Source organism: Amphiura filiformis, chromosome 19, assembly GCF_039555335.1.
Source record: "Amphiura filiformis chromosome 19, Afil_fr2py, whole genome shotgun sequence".
Lineage (NCBI taxonomy): Eukaryota > Metazoa > Echinodermata > Ophiuroidea > Amphilepidida > Amphiuridae > Amphiura > Amphiura filiformis.
Genome location: NC_092646.1, coordinates 55457735 through 55479476, shown reverse-complemented (window position 1 = coordinate 55479476; position 21742 = coordinate 55457735). Strand labels below are relative to the sequence as shown.

Here is a 21742-nt window from a genome sequence, read left to right as displayed (position 1 = left end):
CAAGTTGAAAATATCAGAAAGAATAGGCGAGACAGTAACCACAGTGTGTTTCAACATGAGGCTTGTGATTCCATCAATCCCAGCGGCTGAGTTGTTGTTAAGCTTGGAGATTAAGGGGTGGATGTCATCGCTGGAACAACTGCAAAGAGAGATAAAGGAAGATATGTCATAATGGAGAGATGGAATGTCAGAAATATTGGAGTCATTGAAGCATTCGGAAAAGAAATTACAAAAAATATTGGCAATCTCAGCCGAGTGGTACCAGAAGTGCCGTTATGGTGAACACTATCAGGAATTGGAGATTTACCTGACCTGGACTTGCAATAACTCCAAAAACGTTTGCTAGGAGAATCATTGTCAAGGAGATTGTCAAAGAAAGATTGTTTAGCATACTTAAGTTCATTACTTAATTTGTTTCTGATAGTTTTGTATTTGGCATAGAGTTCATCATTTTTTTTTTTTTTTTTTTTTCTGAAAAGAATATGTTTCTTATGACACATTTTTACGCAAGTCCCCATTTAACCAAGGTGGATTTTTGATTTGCATGAGACAGTCTTTTGAGGGACACATTCCGTGATAACGTCAATGAAAAAAGAATGGAAATGATTCCATGCACTATCAACATCCTCCCTTTGGTGAGTTGGTAAGTGGACAATATATAATTGGCCTTTTCCCAGTCGGCTTTGCTGTATTGCCAGATTTTGCGGCATACAACGTCGGGTTTGGTTAGCTGAATATCAAGACTGCAGTGAATAACAGAATGATAACAAGCACCAACAGGAGGAAGGTAATTGACATTGATAATCAAATCAGGATCATTACAATATATGTGATCAATGAGAGAGGGAGTAGTGTTGGGTGCGTGGTAAGTTGGCTCAGAGACAGATTGATGGAGGTTATGAGCAGACATAAAATCAGAGATATCATTGAACAGATAGTGGGATTGGTCCAAGAGGTTGACATTGAAGTCACCTATGACAATAATCTTATGGCTAGCTCCAATGGGCAAACTGGATCCAGAAGTAAGAGCTAAGCTATTGCTCAATATGGGAATAGTGTTTATGTTACGACGAGGAGGGCGATAATAACAGCAAATCTTAATATGGACACTGCCAACTTTGCACTCAACCCACACCATTTCACAATTTTCATCAATCAAATTAGAACATAACTTTGGTTTAAGAGAGTCATGAATAAGAAGACATACGCCACCGCCTCTAGACGGGCGGTCATGTCTAAAAACTTGATAGCAGTTATTCATAGAAAGTTCAGAGTCACTAATATTTTCGTTCAGCCACGATTCGGATATGCCAATAATCGTTGGTATAGGATTCAAATTGAATATTACGTTAGTGAGTTCATCGACCTTATTGACTATGCTTCCTGCGTTCAACAGGAGCAGAGTGACAATTAAAATTAAAGTTTACATCTAAACTAGAGTCACTAATGTTGGAAGAGTTCAATGAGTCAATTGAATGATCAGAGAGAGTTGTATCCGCAAATGGTAAAACACGGGCGACACAAGGTGAACATGGTAGTGATAGTGAGCACTTCAGATGCAACGGATTCCCACAAACGGAGCATGATGAACGTCGGTGATCACGTCTGATGGTCCGGTCGCAATTGGCACAGGAAACTTTTGGGTTGTCAGGGCCTGGATTGGCCTCGATATCCCCGCTACGAAGAATAGCTTGAAAGGTTGCAAGCGAGTTAGCATAGTAGGAATATCTACTCTTGGTAAATTTAGGCATAGGCCTAACAGTAACAGAAGCATTGTAGACATTAACTGTAGTATAAACTGTGTAATTGTCAGATAGAGGGCTTGAGGTGGTACCAGTAGTAGTTAGGTTATTTACCTCATGGTCACACAATGAAGATGTCCATATGATGAGCACAAACAAGGTGATTAAGTAGTAGTTACCCATCATTAAGAAAGGGAATTATTGATCCGTTGAGATTCAATCAATGAAGCTTAGCTGCCAGTGACCACTACAGTGAACAGTGCACAGTAGCCTACTAATACTAATAGACCAGCAGCACAGTAGAAACTGGATGAGAAATTAATGAATTTCATGGAGAAACGATGACGGATTTCTCCTAAAACAGTCCAGAACCGTCCCTGCAGCACACAAATTAGATGACCAAAAGTTAGCAAGCAAAAACCGTCACTATCAACCCAAAACAAGGTGACAGCAACAAGAGCATGTCAGGAGGCATCTACCCTCTCCAGGGTTGCCAGTTACGGCACAACTAGTGTAGAAAACAGTTTCATACTTGAGAACAGAACATCCGAATTTCTTCGGGTTTTCGCACGATCATACATTGAAACTATAAGCTATCAAAACTGGTGACTTTGAACTAGCTGATTGACTAGCTGACGTCATTATACAGTCTCTTTTACAAGGCTTCCGTGCACGGGTCAATGTAGGGTCAATTCCTATGAGGACATTTTTGGAGTGACAATCAATGAACCATGGTAGAGGCTCATAACCATCGTGGAGATCAATAGCTTGGCTGAAGTGGCTGGTCAATTCAAGTTTGGTGACTTATTGAATAGAGGTAACGGGATAATCTCCACTTAGGAGATTAGAATTCTGGCGATCATTCTCCATTTATTTATATACCTCCATGGTATGGCTATATCTCAAAATAAATATTTCCGAGTTGCGACTGATTTTGATTGATCGCATCACAAATGTGTCTCTGAGAAGTTTTAAGATCATGTTTCATTGTATCTACAAAAGAAAACTACAGGTGCAGGGGAACAGAAACATACTTCATCTTTAAATTTAGTTTGGGCACTCACCTTCGAAAAGAGCACGACAATGGCAATTATAGCTGCAAGAAGTAACACGGCAAGGACCACAACTGGAGCAACCAAAGTTGAATTGGCATTCATAAGTGACGATTTAGCTGCTGTACCTGAATTGGAACCAACTGAAATATAATTGCATTTATCATTTTAAATTTAACATCAAGTTATGATGATATTCTTGTTGATACATTTATTTTGCTTTAGACCTTAAACCTTATAGAGAAAACCTTAGAGAAAACCATGTCACCCAGCAGGAGATATTTCTGTAAAAGATTTGAAGTAGAATTGCTGAACATATCTTCCAACATATTTGTTCACGACTAGAGTGGGTATCCATAATACTTGCAGGTCAACAATGGTTTGCCTTTTCTACATATTTTCTTATGTTATTGGTGGTTTTTGTTGGTGTTGTTGTAAATATAGACATCTTTTATCTAAACTTTTGGTGCATGTTTCCTCAGGATGTCCCCCTTCACTTACTTGATACTCCTACTTGAATTAATAAACTAGCATAGCTCCCAATACCAGCCACAGTTGTACCTGCAACACCAAAATTATAGTACCCTGGTGCCAACCCTGAGATGTCAATGGTGACTGATGTTGTGGTCAAGTCATCTTCATCAATGATGTTGGTACCAAAGACAAGTTGATAGTGATACCCAAGGATTACACCATTTCTGCCAGTACAAGGAATCCCATCCCATGTGATGGTACGGGTTGTGTCTGAGCCGGCAGTTATTCTAACATTACCAGGAGGTGAACTTGGTGCTGAAATGTAAATGTGGTGTTTTTTTTTGTTAGTAATAAATTATCTGAATGAAGGTCCTGTGGGGCCTAACTCTAAACCTTAACTACAGAATACAATGCAGAAAATGGCATTACCTGATTCTGGAGTCTTCTGTGTTATTCCTGTGATGGGACCACCATCAATAGGCTCTACCTGTATGTTGTAAGAGTAGAATGGTCTCACATGACATAAATATGACAGGTAGCTGGTTCTATCCCTCACTATAATAGGCCCATGTTCAGCCAACAGATACTGACACTTGTCTGTTTGTCTAGTATTCCCCTCGCATGTGACCTCATATGTATCTACATTTACAGGTGGACATCCTTTTACTGGTTCCATCCATGTTATATTGATCTGTGTTTCAGATAGAGAGGAAACTTGTAGATTTTGAACTGTGCCTGGTGGATCTGAAAAGAATGCAATCAAACAGATAAATCAGCAAACAAAAGAAATAAATATACACACTCAAACAAACAAGGGAAAATATCTTTATACATTAATAACCACAAGTGTTGCAAAATATGGGACAGATTAGACTGGGCTTCTAATGTTAATTATTTATTTATTTGTACGCTGCTATTTAATTAGATGAAGACCAAGTCAAAATCCTACACACTAGGTATTTGCTGTCATAGTGTGACGTCAAAATCGATCATTGCCAGGTCAACTAGTTTGCACTATCTGTGTTCGGAACCATGATCAAAATGATCACAACATAAAGTCTATGAGTTGCTAACAGGTGTGAACACCAAGTGTGAACAAATAATTAAGGTATGACATATTCTCTAGGACGGCGAATTAAAGTCATGTCATAAATTGTTTTCCACTTTGTACTACTCATTTCTTTGGAGACTGAAACTTTCAAGGTCATTATGTGAAAATTTACCAGAATTTGTTCTTTCATTGAATGAGAGCCCAGGTATTCCTTTTCCTGCACCATTCTTGTCTGCTACCTGTACTTTGTACCAGGTTCCACAGCTGAGACCAGTGACACGTTCACCTGGTTTTCCATCAAACGTCATTGGTGTGAATACTGCTTCATTGACGCGTTGACCATCTTCTAAATACATCAACTGGTATTCATAATCAGTGATGTTAACATGTCTTGAGCCAGTTTTGATCTCATCCCAGTAAAAGTCTATATGTGTTTTAGACACATTATAAGTCTGAATGTATGGTCCTTGATCTGGTACTGTAAATGGCAAGAGAAGAGGAGTTGGTTGTGTTATAATAATGTAAGGAAACAAGACAACTGTCTTGTTAATAAAGCAACAAGAAGCAATAAGGGTCTTGTTGTGGTTGTTGACAAAGGATATTATACAATATCATTAGAGATATGGTAGGTCAGAAAGGTGGAAAAGTGGATAATCATAAATGGTATTTTTGTTTATTGGCATCAAAACATACTAATTTAGTATTGAACTACAGCATATTTGTAACTTTCGAAGAATGATTTGATTATTGTTGTGTGTCTGCTTTTGTTTCCATTTGCATGTGTGGTGTGTGTTTATGTGTGTAAACTAGTAATGTAAATCTCATGATGTCTTCTCACATAGTTCACATGTATCCTGACACCTACCTGATATTCCTAGATTAGCGTAGCTCCCTATACCAGCCAGAGTTCTACCTGCAACAGCAAAACCATAGTACCTTGGTGCCAACCCTGTGATGTCAATGGTGACTGATGTTTTGGTCAAGTCATCTTCTTCCACGATGTTTGCACCAAAGAGAAGTTGATAGTGATAGCCAAGGATTACACCATTCCTGCCTGCACAAGGAATCTCATCCCATGTGATGGTATGGGTTGTGTCTGAGCCGGCAGTTATTCTGACATTACCAGGAGGTGAACTTGGTGCTGAAATGTAAATGCGACTTGGATAATTAATTCTTGCCCGTAATTATGATTTTTGCACTAATGTTTTTTCTTAACCATTTCAAAAATTTGGGAAATTATTTTGCTCTTTGAATTTTTGTTATTTGTAAGCTGCCACACCTAGTGATAAGGCTTGTAATATTTGGACACATTCAATGGCACTATAATTAAGAAATAAAGGGTAATGCAGTATCCTTTTACACCCGAATAATGTGTCAGACGCAATAAAGATGTAAATAATGGGTAGGGGTAAGTGACAGCGTATATCACAGAAATATGGTATGCGTAACCAAGGGTAATGCTATGCATAGAATGTGTCTTAGCGCTTGACCCATTTATTATGACCCATTTTGAGAAAATGTAAGAGCCATTGGACATCAATTAAAATTGACATGCAAAATTGACATTCAAAATAGAACAAACAAATTGACATGCGTTTGCATTGATCCACTAGACAAATGAAACATATGCCATTACCTTAAGGGCTGGGGTATGAACGTTTGGACAGTATATATTGTGGGACATTAGAGCACATCAGACATATCGAATTGCATTCTGAATACGAAGAATGTCATTCTGATATCAAATAATTTAGATTTTTGAAATTAGCAATTTAATACACATTTTATGGCAAATCATTAAAATTGATATTTTTGATATTTAACAGCACTTGAAGTAAACTTTATAAATCTGATGATTTATACTTAAAGTGTATGTAGGTGGGATGAAAAGCCGACGATCAATTGAAAATTTTGACCTTTCGTATTGAAGATATGGACTTTTTTTCCAAAACACCAAAAAAAATTAGGTCTTTTTGGGAAAAAAATCCATATCTTCAATATGAAAGGTCAAAATTTTCAATTGATCGTCGGATTTCCCCCCTGCTACATACACTTTAAGAATATGTCATTAGATTTATATAATTTACTTCGAGGACTGTTATATATCAAAAATTTGAAAAATATCAAATTTTTATAATTTGTCATAAAATTTAGTATTATATTGTAATTTTCAAAAAATGAAAATTATTTGATATCAGAAAGACATGCTTCGTATTCAGAATGCAATTTGATAGGTCTGAGGTGCTCTCATGTACCACAAAAAATACTGTCGAAACGCAATAAACGCTTCATTTTAGATCCCTTAAGCACCAGAGGAAAACATGATTTGGGAAGCCAAAACACGCACCACGGTTTTCCAAAAACCGCAAAAGAAAGTTAATGTTATAGACCCTAAATCTCTTGTTATTCAAGGTTGGAACCAGAGAAAATCTAATTTAAAAAACAAAACAAAACAACTAAAAGTTCTGATGTTTTTATTCAAAGCTGGATAAAGTTGTACATTTTAAATACTGTTGCTTCTATTGAACAGCCTGGGACATATTGAATTAACATGCATTGCTAGCTGTTCAATAGAAGCAAAAGTATTTAAAATGTACAACTTTATCCAGCTTTGAATAAAAACCTCAGAACTTTTAGTTATTTTTTAATAGCAGTATTTCTCTGGTTCCAACCTTGAATAACAATAAAGTTAGGGTCTATAACTTTAAAAAAAATATTTAAAAATTATAAATTATAAAAAAAACAAACATAAAAAAAAACCCATAAAATAAAAAAACGCAATTGCACCCAAAAAATGCAATTGAGGCCTTGAATACCACGATCGTATTTTCCTCCGGTGCTTACATTACCTGATTGTGGAGTATCCTTTGTTATTTCTGTGATTGGACCACCATCAACAGGCTCTACCTTTATGTTGTAAGAGAAGTATGGCCTCACATAACACACATATGACAGGTTGCTGGTTCTGTCCCTCACTGAAAGTTTAGGCAAAAGATGCAGACACTTGTCTTCAAGTCTGGTGTTCCCCTCGCATGTGACCTCATATGTATCAACATTTACAGCTGGACATCCTTTTTCTGGTTCCATCCATGTTATATTGATCTGTTTTGCAGGTTCAGAGGAAAGTTGTAAATTTTGAACACTGCCTGGTGGATCTGAGAAGAAGCAAACAAACAAATTTACTAATAAACAAATGCATGAATGTTGCCAAGTTGAGTAAATATCTGAAATGTTTCGACAGATTAGACTGCAGAACTCAGTCAATTGTTTATCTGTTGGTCAGTATATGACTAACAAGACGGAGCCTTACTACATGTAATAAGTTGGTTTTCCGAAAAAGCATACCTCACAGTTGTGTGGAGGAAACTATGGAGAATGTGCTGGTCTTTTGCCCAAGATATTTGCAAAGCAGCCTAGAGTTGTTGTGTGAGAACCACATTGATTAACATTGTCCACTGGTATTAAGGATTTTTTTGTTAAATTTATCTATTTCTTAATACTTTGATGTATAGAATTCTGTGAAATTTTACCGGAATTTGTTCTTTCATCAAGTGGAAACCAAGGTGTCCCTGTTCCTGCACCATTCACTCCAGCTACCTGCAGTTGGTACCAGGTTCCACAACTGAGGCCAGTGACACGCACACCTGGTTTTCCATCAAACGCCATTGGTGTGAATACTGCTTCACTTACAGGTTGACCATCTTCTGAATATGTCAACTGGTATTCGTAACCTATGATGTTACCATATCTCTGGTCACTTTCAATTTCATCCCAGTAAAAGTCCAAATGTGTTTTTGATGTATTGTAGGTCTGAATATGTAGTCCTGCTTCTGGTGCTGCAAATTACAAGAGAAAATGACTTGGTTGTTGTATAACAATTTCAAAATATGTGAGGAGACAGGATAAGATGAGATTGATGGTGACAAATGCATATATGGTAGATGTGAATTAAGCATGAGGGCTGTAAACACTCAGGAAGTAGTGTAGGCCTATTGCAGTCCATGGTTTCCAGTGTTAACACATAGGTGAGGTGGATTTGTGTGTGAACCAATGAGGTAGAATCAAAGAGTACCGACTCTGTCATGTTTGATTGTTGCTCACAGAGGCAAATTGATGTACTTCCACATTATTTTGCTACATGTAAGTATTATGACTAGCAAACTCTGCTTCTAAGTGTGGGGTTTTGTAAGGCATTATAGTTTAAAAAGCATGCTTAATCTTAAAGTTTTTGTTCAATTCCACACTCTTGCTGATAAGTGCCATAGCACTATGCCCTCCGTGAGTGACAATGGCAGATTTGGGTCATTATTTCTCAAATCACCCAAAAAAAATATGATTTTACACCTCACCCCCTTCAAATTTGTTCAAAATTGGTATACAGGGTGATTTTGGCTGGCAAAGCTCAAATTCCAAATTTTAGCTTAATCGGACGTACCGTTTTCGCGCTATGCCCGCCCATTTTTCGCGATTTCGGCGAAAAATGGCGCGCCCATCAATATTGTCGCGACCATATCTCCGTAACCGTAGGTCCTACTGAGCTGAAATTGGTGTCATTTTTTAGCTAATCTCTCAAAGAATCCAAATCTACTATCATTTAGTGTGTAGGAGGAAGAGAAAAGATATGACCTTTTTTTCTTTACTTTGACCTTGAATTTGACCTTGTTGCTTACGTGACCATGGTGGCGAATTTGCGTTGGAATTATACCTCCATATGTTGTCTACATAATATCAAAAAATTGGAGGGTAATATTTTTGTTTTCTTGCTAGGCTTTCATAAAGCAAGCATGTGGTTGAAAAACTGTAATTTTGCATGTAGGCTCAGTATATTGTACACATGATACTATTATAATATAGGCCAATTGTATATAGGCCTATATGTACATGCATTAAATACATATGTTTTCACCTGCATGCTTGCTTTGTGATAGCCTAGCAAAAAATCAAAAAACATTACCCTCCAATTTTTGATATTTGTAGACAACATATGGGGGTATAATTCCAACGCAAATTCGCCTCGCGGTCACGTGGGCAACAAGGTCAAATTCAAGGTCGAAGTTCAGAAACAAAGGTCACAAATTTTCTCTTACTCCTACATACAAAATGATAGCCGAAATCGCAAAAAATGGGCGGGGCATAGCGCGAAAACCGTACGTCCTATTAAGCTAAAATTTGAAATTTGAGCTTTGCCAGCCAAAATCACCCTGTATACCAATTTTGAACAAATTTGAAGCGGGTGAGGTGTTTCCCATTGGGTGAATTGAGAAATAATGACCCATTTACTCTAGCATTTAGTATGAAGCAATTTTTGAGTTGGTAATCTTTGGGTTTATCTTTGGTATAAACACTTACCCGGTGTTCCTACTTGAATTAATAAACTAGCATAGCTCCCAATACCAGCCACAGTTCTACCTGCAACAGCAAAACCATAGTACCCTGGTACCAACCCTGTGATGTCAATGGTGACTGATGTTGTGGTCAAGTCATCTTCATCAATGATGTTGGTTCCAAAGAGAAGTTGATAGTGATACCCAAGGATTACACCATTCCTGCCAGTGCAAGGAATCTCATCCCATGTGATGGTATGGGTTGTGTCTGAGCCGGCAGTTATTCTGACATTAACAGGATGGGAACTTGGTGCTGAAATGAAATTAGATTTTCTTTTTATGCCTTCAATAAAGATAACTGTGTAGACATGAAGTTCATGTGGGGTATTTGCATTCAGCTGAGAGGACAATGACAGAAGCTCGCGCTCACTTTGGAGATGCATTGAGCCCCTAAATTGATAATTCTGGAGGTATGCTTCTTGCTATGAATACTAAAGGGAAGACTATGTTTCAGATCTTCAGAAAATGGATGCACATGTACATGTACTTATTTGTATATCATAGTACAGCTCATACCATCAAATTTATGTACTAGCTCCAGCAGAACTGACTTTTTAATGTCAGTTCTGCTGGAGCTGTAGTACTCTTTATTATCTTGACCGTACCTGATTGTGGTGTATCTTGCATTATATTTGCACCTGCACCAGTGCCAACACCAATAGGGTCCACCTGTATGTTGTAAGAAAAGAATGGTCTCACATGACACACATATGATAGGCTGCTGGTTCTATCCATCACTGTATGTGAAGACAACAGATGCTGACACTTTCCTTCAAGTCTAGTGTTCCCCTCACATGTGACCTCATATGCATCTACATTTACAGCTGGGCATCCCTTGTCTGGTTTCATCCATGTTATTTTGATCTGTGTTGCAGGTTCAGAGGATAGTTGTATATTTTCAACATTGCCTGGTGGATCTGAAAAGATAAACAAAACAGACAAAATATGCACCCCGATTTTCGAAAAACTACAAAAATCTTTTAAAGATTTTTTTCCCAAATGTCAAAAAGTGCATTTGGAACCAAAATACATGACATTATGCAATTGCTTATTCTTAGCAGGTTAATGGTTTATTTCCCTTTCTTTGTTTGTGTGGGGGTGCATGTGTATGTTAAGTACATTTGGAAAAAATAATTTGTAAATTTTACCATAATGTGTGCTTATATATCTCAAAGAATTGGGTCCTCTTCCTGCACCATTCACTGCTGCTACCTGTATATCATAATGGGTTCCACAACTGAGACCAGTGACACGTACACCTGGCTTTCCATCAAACATCATTGGCATGAATACTGCTTCACTTACAGGTTGACCATCATCATCATTTGTCAGCTGGTATTCATAACCTGTTATGTTACCATATCTAGAGCCACATGGTCTCTCATCCCAGTTCAAGTCTATATGTGTTTTAGACACATTGTAAATCTGTATGTCTGGTCCTTGATCTGGTACTGCAAATGACACAAAAAGAGTTGGATATATGGTATAATAATATCAAACAATGTGGGGAGGCAGGACAAGATGAGATGGGTGAGGACAAATTCCAATGTTATGTGGTAGAAGGTGAAGTATGTTTTGGGGCTGTAAAACAATCAGGATTTTTTTTGCCACTTGGCAGTTGCATGGACCAAATATGGAGAAAATATTGAGCTCTGGTTCAGTGTCCTCTGATACCCATTGAGATAGCCCAATAGAGTGGCCGTAACATATGGAAAACTTTTGCCCTAATTTGTGCATTAGCTATTTGTTTGTAACACTCAGTGTGTGTGTGACCTTTTTGTAGGCCTACACGACGACCTAATTGCACGGCTCATGAGCACTGCTCAGATAAGTGGACCATTCATTCCACTTTACCAAATGGATCCTAAACATTAGCGTAACAGAGTGAGTTAGGCCTATAGCAGGAAGTATAAGCGTCGACAAACACATCCCCGTGTCGTAAAGTGTTGTGGCCCAAATCATGGGTCAAATAATCGAAAAGTCGCCCAATTTTCTCTTTACCATTGGTTTCTATGGGACAGGAAACTATCGGAAGTCGCGGGAGACAATGTTGAAAAGTCGTCCAAATTTTTTCTTAACCATTGGTTTCTATGGGACCGGAAATTGTCAAAAGTCGCGGGAAAATCTTCAAAAAGTCGCCCAATTGGGCTACCAAATCGCTGGTTTGGCAAAACCCTGGAGACACGGTCCTCGTGATTGGACAAGTTTTGCCCACCTCTTCCCATGAACCAATCACGAAGTGTGTTATATCACTGGAAAGAGAATATTATGTAGATTTTGATTCCGTCCGACGACCTCACATTTGACAGATAATTTAATTTTGCTGATGAATTTAGGGCAGGCAACCCGCAGAAAATCGTCAAAAACAGGCACTGTCCTCATTGAAGCTTGAAAAAAATGACCAAACGAAATCAAAATTGCCCACCGGTTCCCGTCATTGGATATAATCAAATTTAGGCTTATTTGAAAGAAGAAGTGTTATATTTTATGAAACCGTCCGACGATTATAAGAAAGTTTATTTTAAAAGCCATCAACAGCAAAAGTTTTGTCAAAAACGAAAAATGCGCCGACGGAATCCCGTGCTTAATGAACCAATTAGGCCTGTGTTGAGCTGATGCGCGCAAGTTTTGCATATGGAAGGCACACTAATGCTTGAGCTCTTCAAGGGGTGTCATGATCTGCAAACTGAGCTAGTTCTAACTAATATTGCCTCGCATTACAGATGGCAATCTCTAGACCTCATCACATAGTGTCCTGTGTATTGTATTGTTTTTCTTCAGGCTTCAGCTGACATAGATTACCAAACCTATTGTCATTTAAAGTTGAAATGACTTGCTGTGTCAAATTTCAAAGTAATTGTCCAAACATTTCCATGGAACTGAAGATTCTAAGTTCTTCCACTCTATTCTTAGCTAATAGGAGCCTGCCATAGCTTCAGATTTTGTCTCTTCTGACTTTTTCAGTATATTATCCCGATGTATCTTGGTGGTCATAAGAACGTATTAGGCCTATAGTCTGACCCATGTACACCATGGAAGGTGCTACATCAGATAAATGTTGGGCAACTTTATAAATATTATGAATTAATTTAGATCCAAACATGGACAGTAGCAGTGTACAAGTCCATTTAAAAGCTTATTTTTGTCACACTGTAGTTCTTGAATCTGTGTTGATGATAGCATTGCAGTTAGTGATAATCAACACTCACCTATTTCACCTGTTGTGACGGATGTACTTTGTTCATACCCATAGGATTCAAATTCCCTTGATTGTATGGTCACATTATAGATAGAATAAGCATACAAATTGTACAGGATATCAGAATATCTGTAAAGCCCAGAAATGTATATTTTCGCATAATCCCATCTACTCCAGGACTGGTACAATGGATACTGCTGTTGAAATGGCCACTGTTGGCTTCCATCTCCTGTATCACATTGGTCTATGTTGGTCAGCTGATAGGTTATCTGGAACTCATTGTTATCTGCATCACATTCCCAGGAGACATGTAACTGCCTGGCTGGAGAGGATGGATCAGGAGTCACTTCAAAATGTTGTATTGTACATAGACCTGTAAGAAATAAAGTGATGCTTATTTACTCCATTAAAAATATGTGTAGATTGGCTCCCGGGATTGGCTTCCATCTCTCCACATAAAATAGAGTGAGAGGTGTCATACAAATGGCCAAGCACATGGCCATATGATGTGTAAATTACATCTTTGTGAAATTACAAAAGTCCCAGCAAACATGATTTTATAGGGCCTGTGTGTTATAAGCATGTTTTAGTTTTAGCCAAAACATTTTTTTTATAACCTGATATTCAAATGTTATTAAAATAACATTTTCTATAATTATAAAGGCCGTGAAATGAAAACCTTTTACTTCTTCTATGAAAATACAGTACAACAACATCAAAATGTTATTGTAAAACTTTTTTTGCACAACTGTTTTTGAATATTATTAAAATGTTTTATACCCTTTATATAAACTGACATTTTTTGATCCAACCAGATCCAAGAAGGCAAATTTTTGAAAATTGAATTAGGTGTGATGGGTTTTCAGTCTGAAGAGTAAAACATCAATAAAATGTGAGTTACAAGCATTGGTTTATCTTGGGATTGCACTAAAATCACAAAATATGAAGCAGTTTTTGAGTTTTTGAAATTTTAGTGTGGTCTCATAGGAAAAGTCACAGAATCATTTTGAGACCCACTCCTTTATTTTTATAGATTAACATGATTAATAAGTTAAAAAAAGGTTAGTATAATTGTAAAATGTTACCAAAACGTGTCCTGTCAGTTATCGATCCATAGCTTCCTGTTCCTGCTCCATTTACTCCTGCTACCTGTAGTCGGTACCAGGTTCCAAGACTAAGACCTGTGACACGTACACCTGGTTTTCCATTAAATGCCATTGGTGTGAACACTGCTTCACTGACAAGTTGATTATCTTCTATATATGTCAATTGGTATTCATAACCTGTGACGTTACCATGCCTATTGCCACATGATACATGTATGGGATCCCAGTAAAAGTCTATATGTGTTGTAGATACATTATAAGCCACAATGCTTGGACTTTCTGTTGGTGCTGTAAATAACAAGAGAAGGAGACAGGACAAGATGAAGTGTATGGTGGCTCACATGTAATTTATCTATTGCATTGACCATTTATAGAAAATAAAATGTTTGAAGTTTTGAGCTAATCATACCTACCTACATCTTGCTTATCCTCTTAACTCCGAAGTCAATAAAACTGTGATTGGGGCAAATGCATGGTGTATATTCATGAGGTTATAAGCTGTTAGTACTGATTTTCAGTATTTTATACTGATTTTACTAAAGAACTCTGAACAAGACAGTCCTTAAAAGGGCATGCTCCTGTGTAGGAGGTTTTCCTGCCAAATTATTTTTTGTAGTTTCTATGATATAATCAGCGTGTTTCTACTGAGAAAGCGGTTGCGGGTGAATTGGAGTAAATGTTACCCTGCATTTGCAGCCCAGTAGAAACAACCTGGTGAATGTGAGAGGATTAAAATGCGGGTGAAGTGAATTCATGGTAATGCAAGGTGCTCAGTATAAACACGCTGAATGAGATTTCAAGGCCGTTATTTAGTTATGAAAGAGGGGACCCGATTTGTTTAGGATATGGATTGTCTTCAAACTTACATACAATTTCAAACATCATCCCCATTAATCATCTATATGAGAAAACAACATTTTCTGCATAAATGTGAATAAGCACAATTAACAAGCCAATACGTTTGTACGCATAAATTGCTTTATGGTCATGGTCAGGCATCCAGAAACAACACTTTTCTGTATTCCTGTTGCATGCTTCGCTATACCACTATGCCCATCATTCTTGACAAAATATCTTTTCATTTTAATTTGACCCTGAAATATTTCCTTTTAATTTTGTGCATCATCATGTACATTTCACATTTTTCTTTGATTTTATGATTTTTTTAATGGTATAAAAAAGAAGATTTTTCTTTATTTTATTTTTAATTAATTAATTAATTAATTAAAAATAGATATTGGAGTAAAATGGCTCATTCCTTCCCTATCCAGAATTTCAGAGCATGTCAAAAGTAGTAACCACTATTGGCCTGGTTTTGCCAGCCGATGGCTATATGGTTCGTAGTTCGGCTTTGTATTATACACAAAAGATTATAGCCTACCAGTATTGGTATGAATTATTTTGTTTTATTTTTATGGTGAAAATGTTTTTAAGTATTGTCTATGATGACATTGAAATTGGGAATCAACACTCACCTATTTCACCTGTTGTGACTGTTGTACTTTGTTCATACCCATAGGATTCTAATTCCCGTGATTGTATGGTCACATTGTAGGTAGAATAAACATACAAATTATTCAAGAATGTGGAATATCTGTATACATCAGTAAAGTGCATTTTTGCATCATGCCATGAACTCCATCCTCTAATGGACTGGCGGTTAAACGGATACCCCTGGCTTCCATCTCCTGTATCACATTGGTCTATGTTGGTCAGCTGATAGGTTATCTGGAACTCATTGTTATCTGCATCACATTCCCAGGAGACATGTAACTGCCTGGCTGGAGAGGATGGATCAGGAGTCACTTCAAAATGTTGTATTGTACATAGACCTGTAATGAATAATAAGTGAAGCTTATTTTACATATTTGTATAACCAGACATTCAAATGTTTTTTTATATATAATATCTTATACTATTGTATTTGTGTTAATTGTTTTAAGGCTTTTTTTCTGCTATTGTATGTATGTTTGCCTGGATTATCAATAAATCAAATCAAATCAAATGTTATTGAAATAACATTTGAATGTCTGGTTATATGTAAAGGCCATGAAAAAACATAACAACAACATTATAAAATATTGTCGAAATGTTATTTTTCCCAAATTATTTTATCAACTTAAATAACATGTTAGAATGTTTTCAGCAAGTTTCACAAATGTTTTTGAATGTTATTAGAATGTTTCATACCCATAACCTGACGCTTAAAGTTTTTATTTTGTAAATCATTTTGTGTTCAACAACTCTTTCTGTACCTTTGTACAGGAGCCAAGTGTTGTTAATAGATGATGAATCCACAGTCCAGTAGCATATGCACGAATGCAAGGTTACGTGTTACGCACAAGCGAGTAAAAGTGGTCATGCCTGGAACACATGCGTAAACATGAACTCTCTCTTATGTTGGTGGTAGCAGCTAAATATTAATTCTTTAGTTTTTTTTTTTGCTGATATCGAGAGAAATCATCAAGATCTTCTAAGCTTGAGTGGCAATGACAAACACAGACATTTGGAATGAAAGAAAGAATCATGTGAATTAGACATCTTTAGCTTTTCTTCATTGTTTAAAGGTATTCAATCATGTTTCACTGTTGTCATCACCAATTAACAACTCGAGTTTAGCGCGCCTGCATGGTTGACTTCGCTCTGGCAGCTTTAGCTGTCTGAGAGAAGTAAACCACTCAGATGATGCAGATGCTTCGTTGTTAATCGGTGATGAACAACGGTGAAACAGCCTTGAATCTATAGGTGGCACAATGTGATCCTACCAGATCAAAGTAGGGGATGAAATCAAAACTCGACAGCCGGTTCCGTCCGGTTGCTATTGTTCTAAACAATGGCAACCGGACGGAACCCCCGATCAACCGCCAGTCAAGTTTTGATTTCATCCCTAGGCAAATTTGTGAAAATTCCTGTCTGAAGAAGCCACCACTATAGTGGTGAATCGTCATTTAAATTCGAGTAAACAACATTTTAATCTCAAAGATGGAGAAGTTTTCACATTTAGGATTCTCAGAGGAGAAGTCACACAATCACTTTCAGATGCTCTTCCATTTACATTACAAAAAAGTTAGTATAATTGTAAAATGTTACCAAAACGTGTCCAAGCAGTTATCGATCCATAGCTTCCTGTTCCTGCACCATTTACTCCTGCTACCTGTAATATGTATGAGGTTCCACTACTAAGACCAGTGACACGTACACCTGGTTTTCCATCAAACGTCATTGGTGTGAACACTGCTTCACTGACAGGTTGACCATCCTCTGAATATGTCATCTGGTATTCATAACCTGTTATGTTACCATGCCTATTGCCACATGATACATGTCTTTGATCCCAGAAAATGTCTATATGTGTTGTAGATACATTTTTCGTCAGAATGTATGGTATGTAACTTAGTACTGTAATTGAAAAGAAAAGGAGCTAACATTGTCAAACAATGTGAGGAGCCAGGACAAGATGAGATTCATGAAATGTATCAGTTGCATTCACCATTTGTTACCATCTACCACAAACCAGCCATAAAGTGGGCAAATTGTATTCTGACTTACAGTGTAAAATGTGCATGAAGGTTGTATTCATAAGTACCTCAAGTTGGTGCTACATGTATCTCCTTTTGCTAGTTAAGTGCTAGTCAAACACCTTTTAAACCAATCAATAATCCTATTGTTGAAGAGGATAATAAGCTTCTACCTATGTCTATAGAATTCTTAAATAGCTCTAGTCTTTGTTTGCTTTGGCTAAATCCTGTTCAAGTGTGGCCGGGTTACAAAGCATTGCATTTTGTCTAGGTATGTATAACCAACAATCAACAATGAGAGGACATTCATGAACCTTGTTGACTTGGGATGATTTGAAATGACCGCCAATTATGACTGTTTGATATTTATTACCAGCAATGTGGAAATGAGACACATGTAGAACCTAAATAAGGTACCATTTTGTTGAAGGAGCAAAGTTCAACAAACCATAACCCCACTTCTGGATATCGTTTGAAATCAAATGATATACCATTTTAAAGCTTATGATACCGTATATATTTTCTAAAAACTAAATAAAACAAAATTGACCGGGGCCGACTTTACGGCTGGTTTGTGGTGGACGGTCACATTTATGGGATTGTGTTGTTGTTGTCAATTTTTTTTCTTCAAAAACTACCAAGTCCCCCCCACCCTTGATATCAAATGGTGCGTCCTTAAATTATACACAATCACAGTAGGATTGGGTCAACCAGTCATATGTGTATGTCTGTGACGTCATTGCAATTAGTATCAACACTCACCTTCTTCACCTGTTATTACAGATGTGCTTTGTACAGTCCCAAAGAAACCACTTTGAGAGGATTGTATGGTTACATTGTAGGTAGAGTAAGGATACAAATCATTATTCCTTTGTGTTGGGTCCAGGATTGCGGAATATCTGTAAACACCAGAAAAGTATGTTTCCACATCATCCCATGAACTCCATGTAAAGGACAAGTGATGAAATGGCCACTGTTGGCTTCCATCCCCTGTATCACATTGGTCTCTGTTGATCAGCTGATAGGTTATCTCAAACTCATTGTTGTTTGAGTCACATTCCCATGAGACTTGTAATTGGTTATTAAAAACTGGTGAGGATGGATCAGGAGTCACTTCAAAATTCTGTATTGTACATGGAACTGTAAATAATAATATATTTATTTTATAAAACACCTGGAACCTTGCTTGAAGGTTTATAGGCCATTTGTCATCCAGCAGATGAACCAAAATTGCACTGTTTTTAGTAACATGAATACATTTTGGTTCCATTCAGTATGCTGTTGTTTCAGCATATTATTGAAAGCATATAGCTCTAGTGCTAGTATTAAAAGTTTATGCTTACCCACAAGACTTAAACAGAAAATGCAATCTCACATTTCTTGCTGTTAATCTTGTTTTTCTTTAGTGCTTTTCTCGCTTTTAAGGTTGTTCGTACAGTTAAATCAGGCTTGCAGCAATTAAATAGCCACAATAGCAAATTAGAATTGTGTATTGAGTTAAAAATTAAAGATAAGTCTTCACTCCATCTATTTTAGAGTTTTATAAAAATTGGACCATTTCTTATGTATTTCATTATTTTTTGAAAAGTACCTGAATTTTCCACATTTTAAAATTGTTTAGCCTACATGGAGTGTGCTATGGTTTCCACAGTTTCAGGGATGGTGTATATAAGCTCAATACCTAAATTCTCTCGCCAGCTCTTTTTTAGAAAAAGTACCGTATGAATTTTTTAAAATTTTTTTTTTATATTTTGATTTTAGGGAAATTTAGAACCACATACAACTTGAAATAGAAACACTTAATTAAAAATAAAAAAGCAAAGCACTAACCTTACCATTAAATATCTTGGACAAAATCACAATAAAAGTAGCATTTTTACAATAAATAATCAAAAACCAAATTTATGCTGTGGGTACTGTAAAAGTGGAAATTTTTACAGTACATTTATTTTCGCACTTTTTGCGCACAACACAGCTACCGCAAAAATAAAAACACACAAATATGTCCTTTTAATGTAGCCCTATAGGTCTTTGTAAGAAAATTCAAAATTGGGAAAACAAATAATGTATCATAGTTAAAAATCAGCAAGGTGCGAAAAATTACATATATTTGTATTTTGGCCACCCTACATTGTGATGGCTACCCCACATTTTCCAACCTTTCTCCATGGGAGAGGTTATCCAAACAAGAATGTTATTCTGTCCATCAACCTCAGCTTTGGTCCTGATAGACATCTTGCCCTGCAAAATGACTTTCCTAATAGGCATCTTCTTGCAATATGCCTGAAGTGAGTTAGTTGCCTCAAGAAGTCTCTTCTTAAGCCCGTCATCCTCCAGTACACTAGCATTATTTTTATCGGACATTTGACACATGCATCCAAATTTTTACAACGTGTCTGGAGTTGACGCAATTATGCATGCTAACGGGAAGCCTGGCTACAACCTATAGCAAGGATAGCAAGCAAGCATGGATAGAAGCATGCTGAAGAAACACAAGGGCATGTATAGGAGAAAGAATAATGTATCATTATTATTATTGTAACAAATTAAGTAAAATTGTAAAATTTTACCTAAATGTGTTCCAACAGTTATCCATCTGGAGTTACTTCTTCCTGCTCCATTTGCTCCTACTGCCAGTAGCCAGTATGAGGTTCCATAACTGAGACCAGTGACACGCACACCTGGTTTTCCATCAAAGGTCATGGGTGTGAATACTGCTTCATTGACAGGTTGACCTCCATACCTCTCATAACTCAGCTGGTATTCATAACCTGTGATGTTACCATGTCTAGAGCCACATTGTATCTCAACCAAAAAATCTATCAGTGTTTTAGATGCATTATAAATCTGAATAGATGGTCCTGGATATGATGGTACTGTAGATGACAAGAGAATTCATTATATCATTGGATGTGGTCTATCATTGGGTTATTATTGAATAAGCTGATGGTCACGTGAAGAGTTCAGAGTCATATAAAAGCACATAAAAATATTTAAACCAAAAGAAGATTAATTGATTCAAAATATTTATTACAGGTAGCCTTTGGATAGATCACTTTTTGTATCTGAACTCTTTATGTACTTACTGTCCATTTATTCATAATATGGACATCATGCAATGCTTTCAAAAAAGTCACAATTCAGGAGTTCAAATCTGTCACACTTTGGTGGAATCTGTCTGTAATGTCATTACAGTACTCACCTGATTCACCTGTTACTACTGATGTTCTTTGTATTGTCCCATAGGAATTACTTGCTCGGGATTGGATGGTCACATTGTAGGTAGAATAAGGTTCTAAATCTGAGATTATGATATCATACAGGTAAAGGGATGAATGGACCATTATCACATAGTCTAAAGTATGCCATTCCAAAGCCTGGATGCCAAATAGGTGTTCTTCATTTGCACGATAGTAACATTGGTCCCAGTTGGTGAGCTGATAGGTTATCCTGAACTCATTGTTATCTGCATCACATTCCCATGAAACATTTAACTGTTTGTAATATGAGTTTGGATGACCAGGAACAGAAGTCACTTCAAAATTCTGTATTGTACATTGACCTGTAATAAATAATAAGTGAAGCAAATTACAACCTCCTTATTATTAATTCAGCACAGAATGGGGTTTTTTAACAAACACAAACAGGGAGGAAACTGAACTAGATTTCATAGAAACTAATTTAGCCAGATCCATATGGAAAAGATGTGTAAATGACATTCACATTGGTGAAAATTAATGCTTTTTGTCAAAGCTTAAAGTAGTAAGCTTACTTCAGCCATTTAAATAATTAAATAGTAGAATACTAAAAGCCTATCCCACAATTAAAGTACTACAGGTCTATACCATAATGTCACTTGTACATGGCAAGAAAATGATATTGTATCTTACCATGTGTCACTGTAATGACAGTAATTCCAAAGATGAAGGTTTGGAGGAACAAACATCCAGTCCATGGAAAGAAAGCCATCATAATTTATGAAGAAGTTGAAAGCAACACATACAAACTGATTAGTAGGTTGCGTCCTATGGACCAAGCTGCTTCCAATTCAGTTGCTTTACACTATTGAATGGTCTGATTCATTTTAGTTCCAAGTTTGAGCAGTGAACCTGAACGTAGCATTGTATGTTACAATTTCTACTTTTTTATGGTGAATTCTGTTGATTATACACAGTGATTTGACAGTAGTAATAATATCTAGACCAAAGGTGAAATT

The 21742-nt window shown here is 36.8% G+C and overlaps 2 protein-coding genes across 2 annotated transcripts in view; one reads left to right on the top strand and one right to left on the bottom strand.

The window, feature by feature from the left end:
- Window positions 1-21742, top strand: part of LOC140141520 (uncharacterized) — a 239497-nt gene that overhangs the window by 155073 nt on the left and 62682 nt on the right.
- Window positions 1973-21549, bottom strand: LOC140141646 (phosphatidylinositol phosphatase PTPRQ-like). The gene is made up of 19 exons (XM_072163557.1): window positions 21417-21549; window positions 20729-21088; window positions 20097-20402; window positions 18289-18666; window positions 17099-17407; window positions 15484-15840; window positions 13988-14296; window positions 12913-13275; window positions 10852-11154; window positions 10309-10620; window positions 9669-9956; window positions 7850-8155; window positions 7169-7474; window positions 5185-5460; window positions 4492-4797; window positions 3698-4012; window positions 3296-3583; window positions 2807-2937; window positions 1973-2119 (listed from the first exon to the last, which is right to left on the bottom strand). The coding sequence occupies exons 1-19, from the start codon at window positions 21496-21498 to the stop codon at window positions 1973-1975; spliced, it is 5442 nt and encodes a 1813-aa protein (XP_072019658.1). The 5' UTR covers window positions 21499-21549.

Excerpts from the sequence above, each read along its gene's own strand:
- LOC140141646 (XM_072163557.1), bottom strand. The coding sequence starts at position 21,498 with ATGATGGCTTTCTTTCCATGGACTGGATGTTTGTTCCTCCAAACCTTC. Across the intron at positions 18,667-20,096 it reads AACTGTTGGAACACATTTAG|TTCCATGTACAATACAGAAT; the intron begins GTAAAATTTTAC and ends TATTATTTACAG. Across the intron at positions 11,155-12,912 it reads CGTCACAACAGGTGAAATAG|TACCAGATCAAGGACCAGAC; the intron begins GTGAGTGTTGAT and ends TGTCATTTGCAG.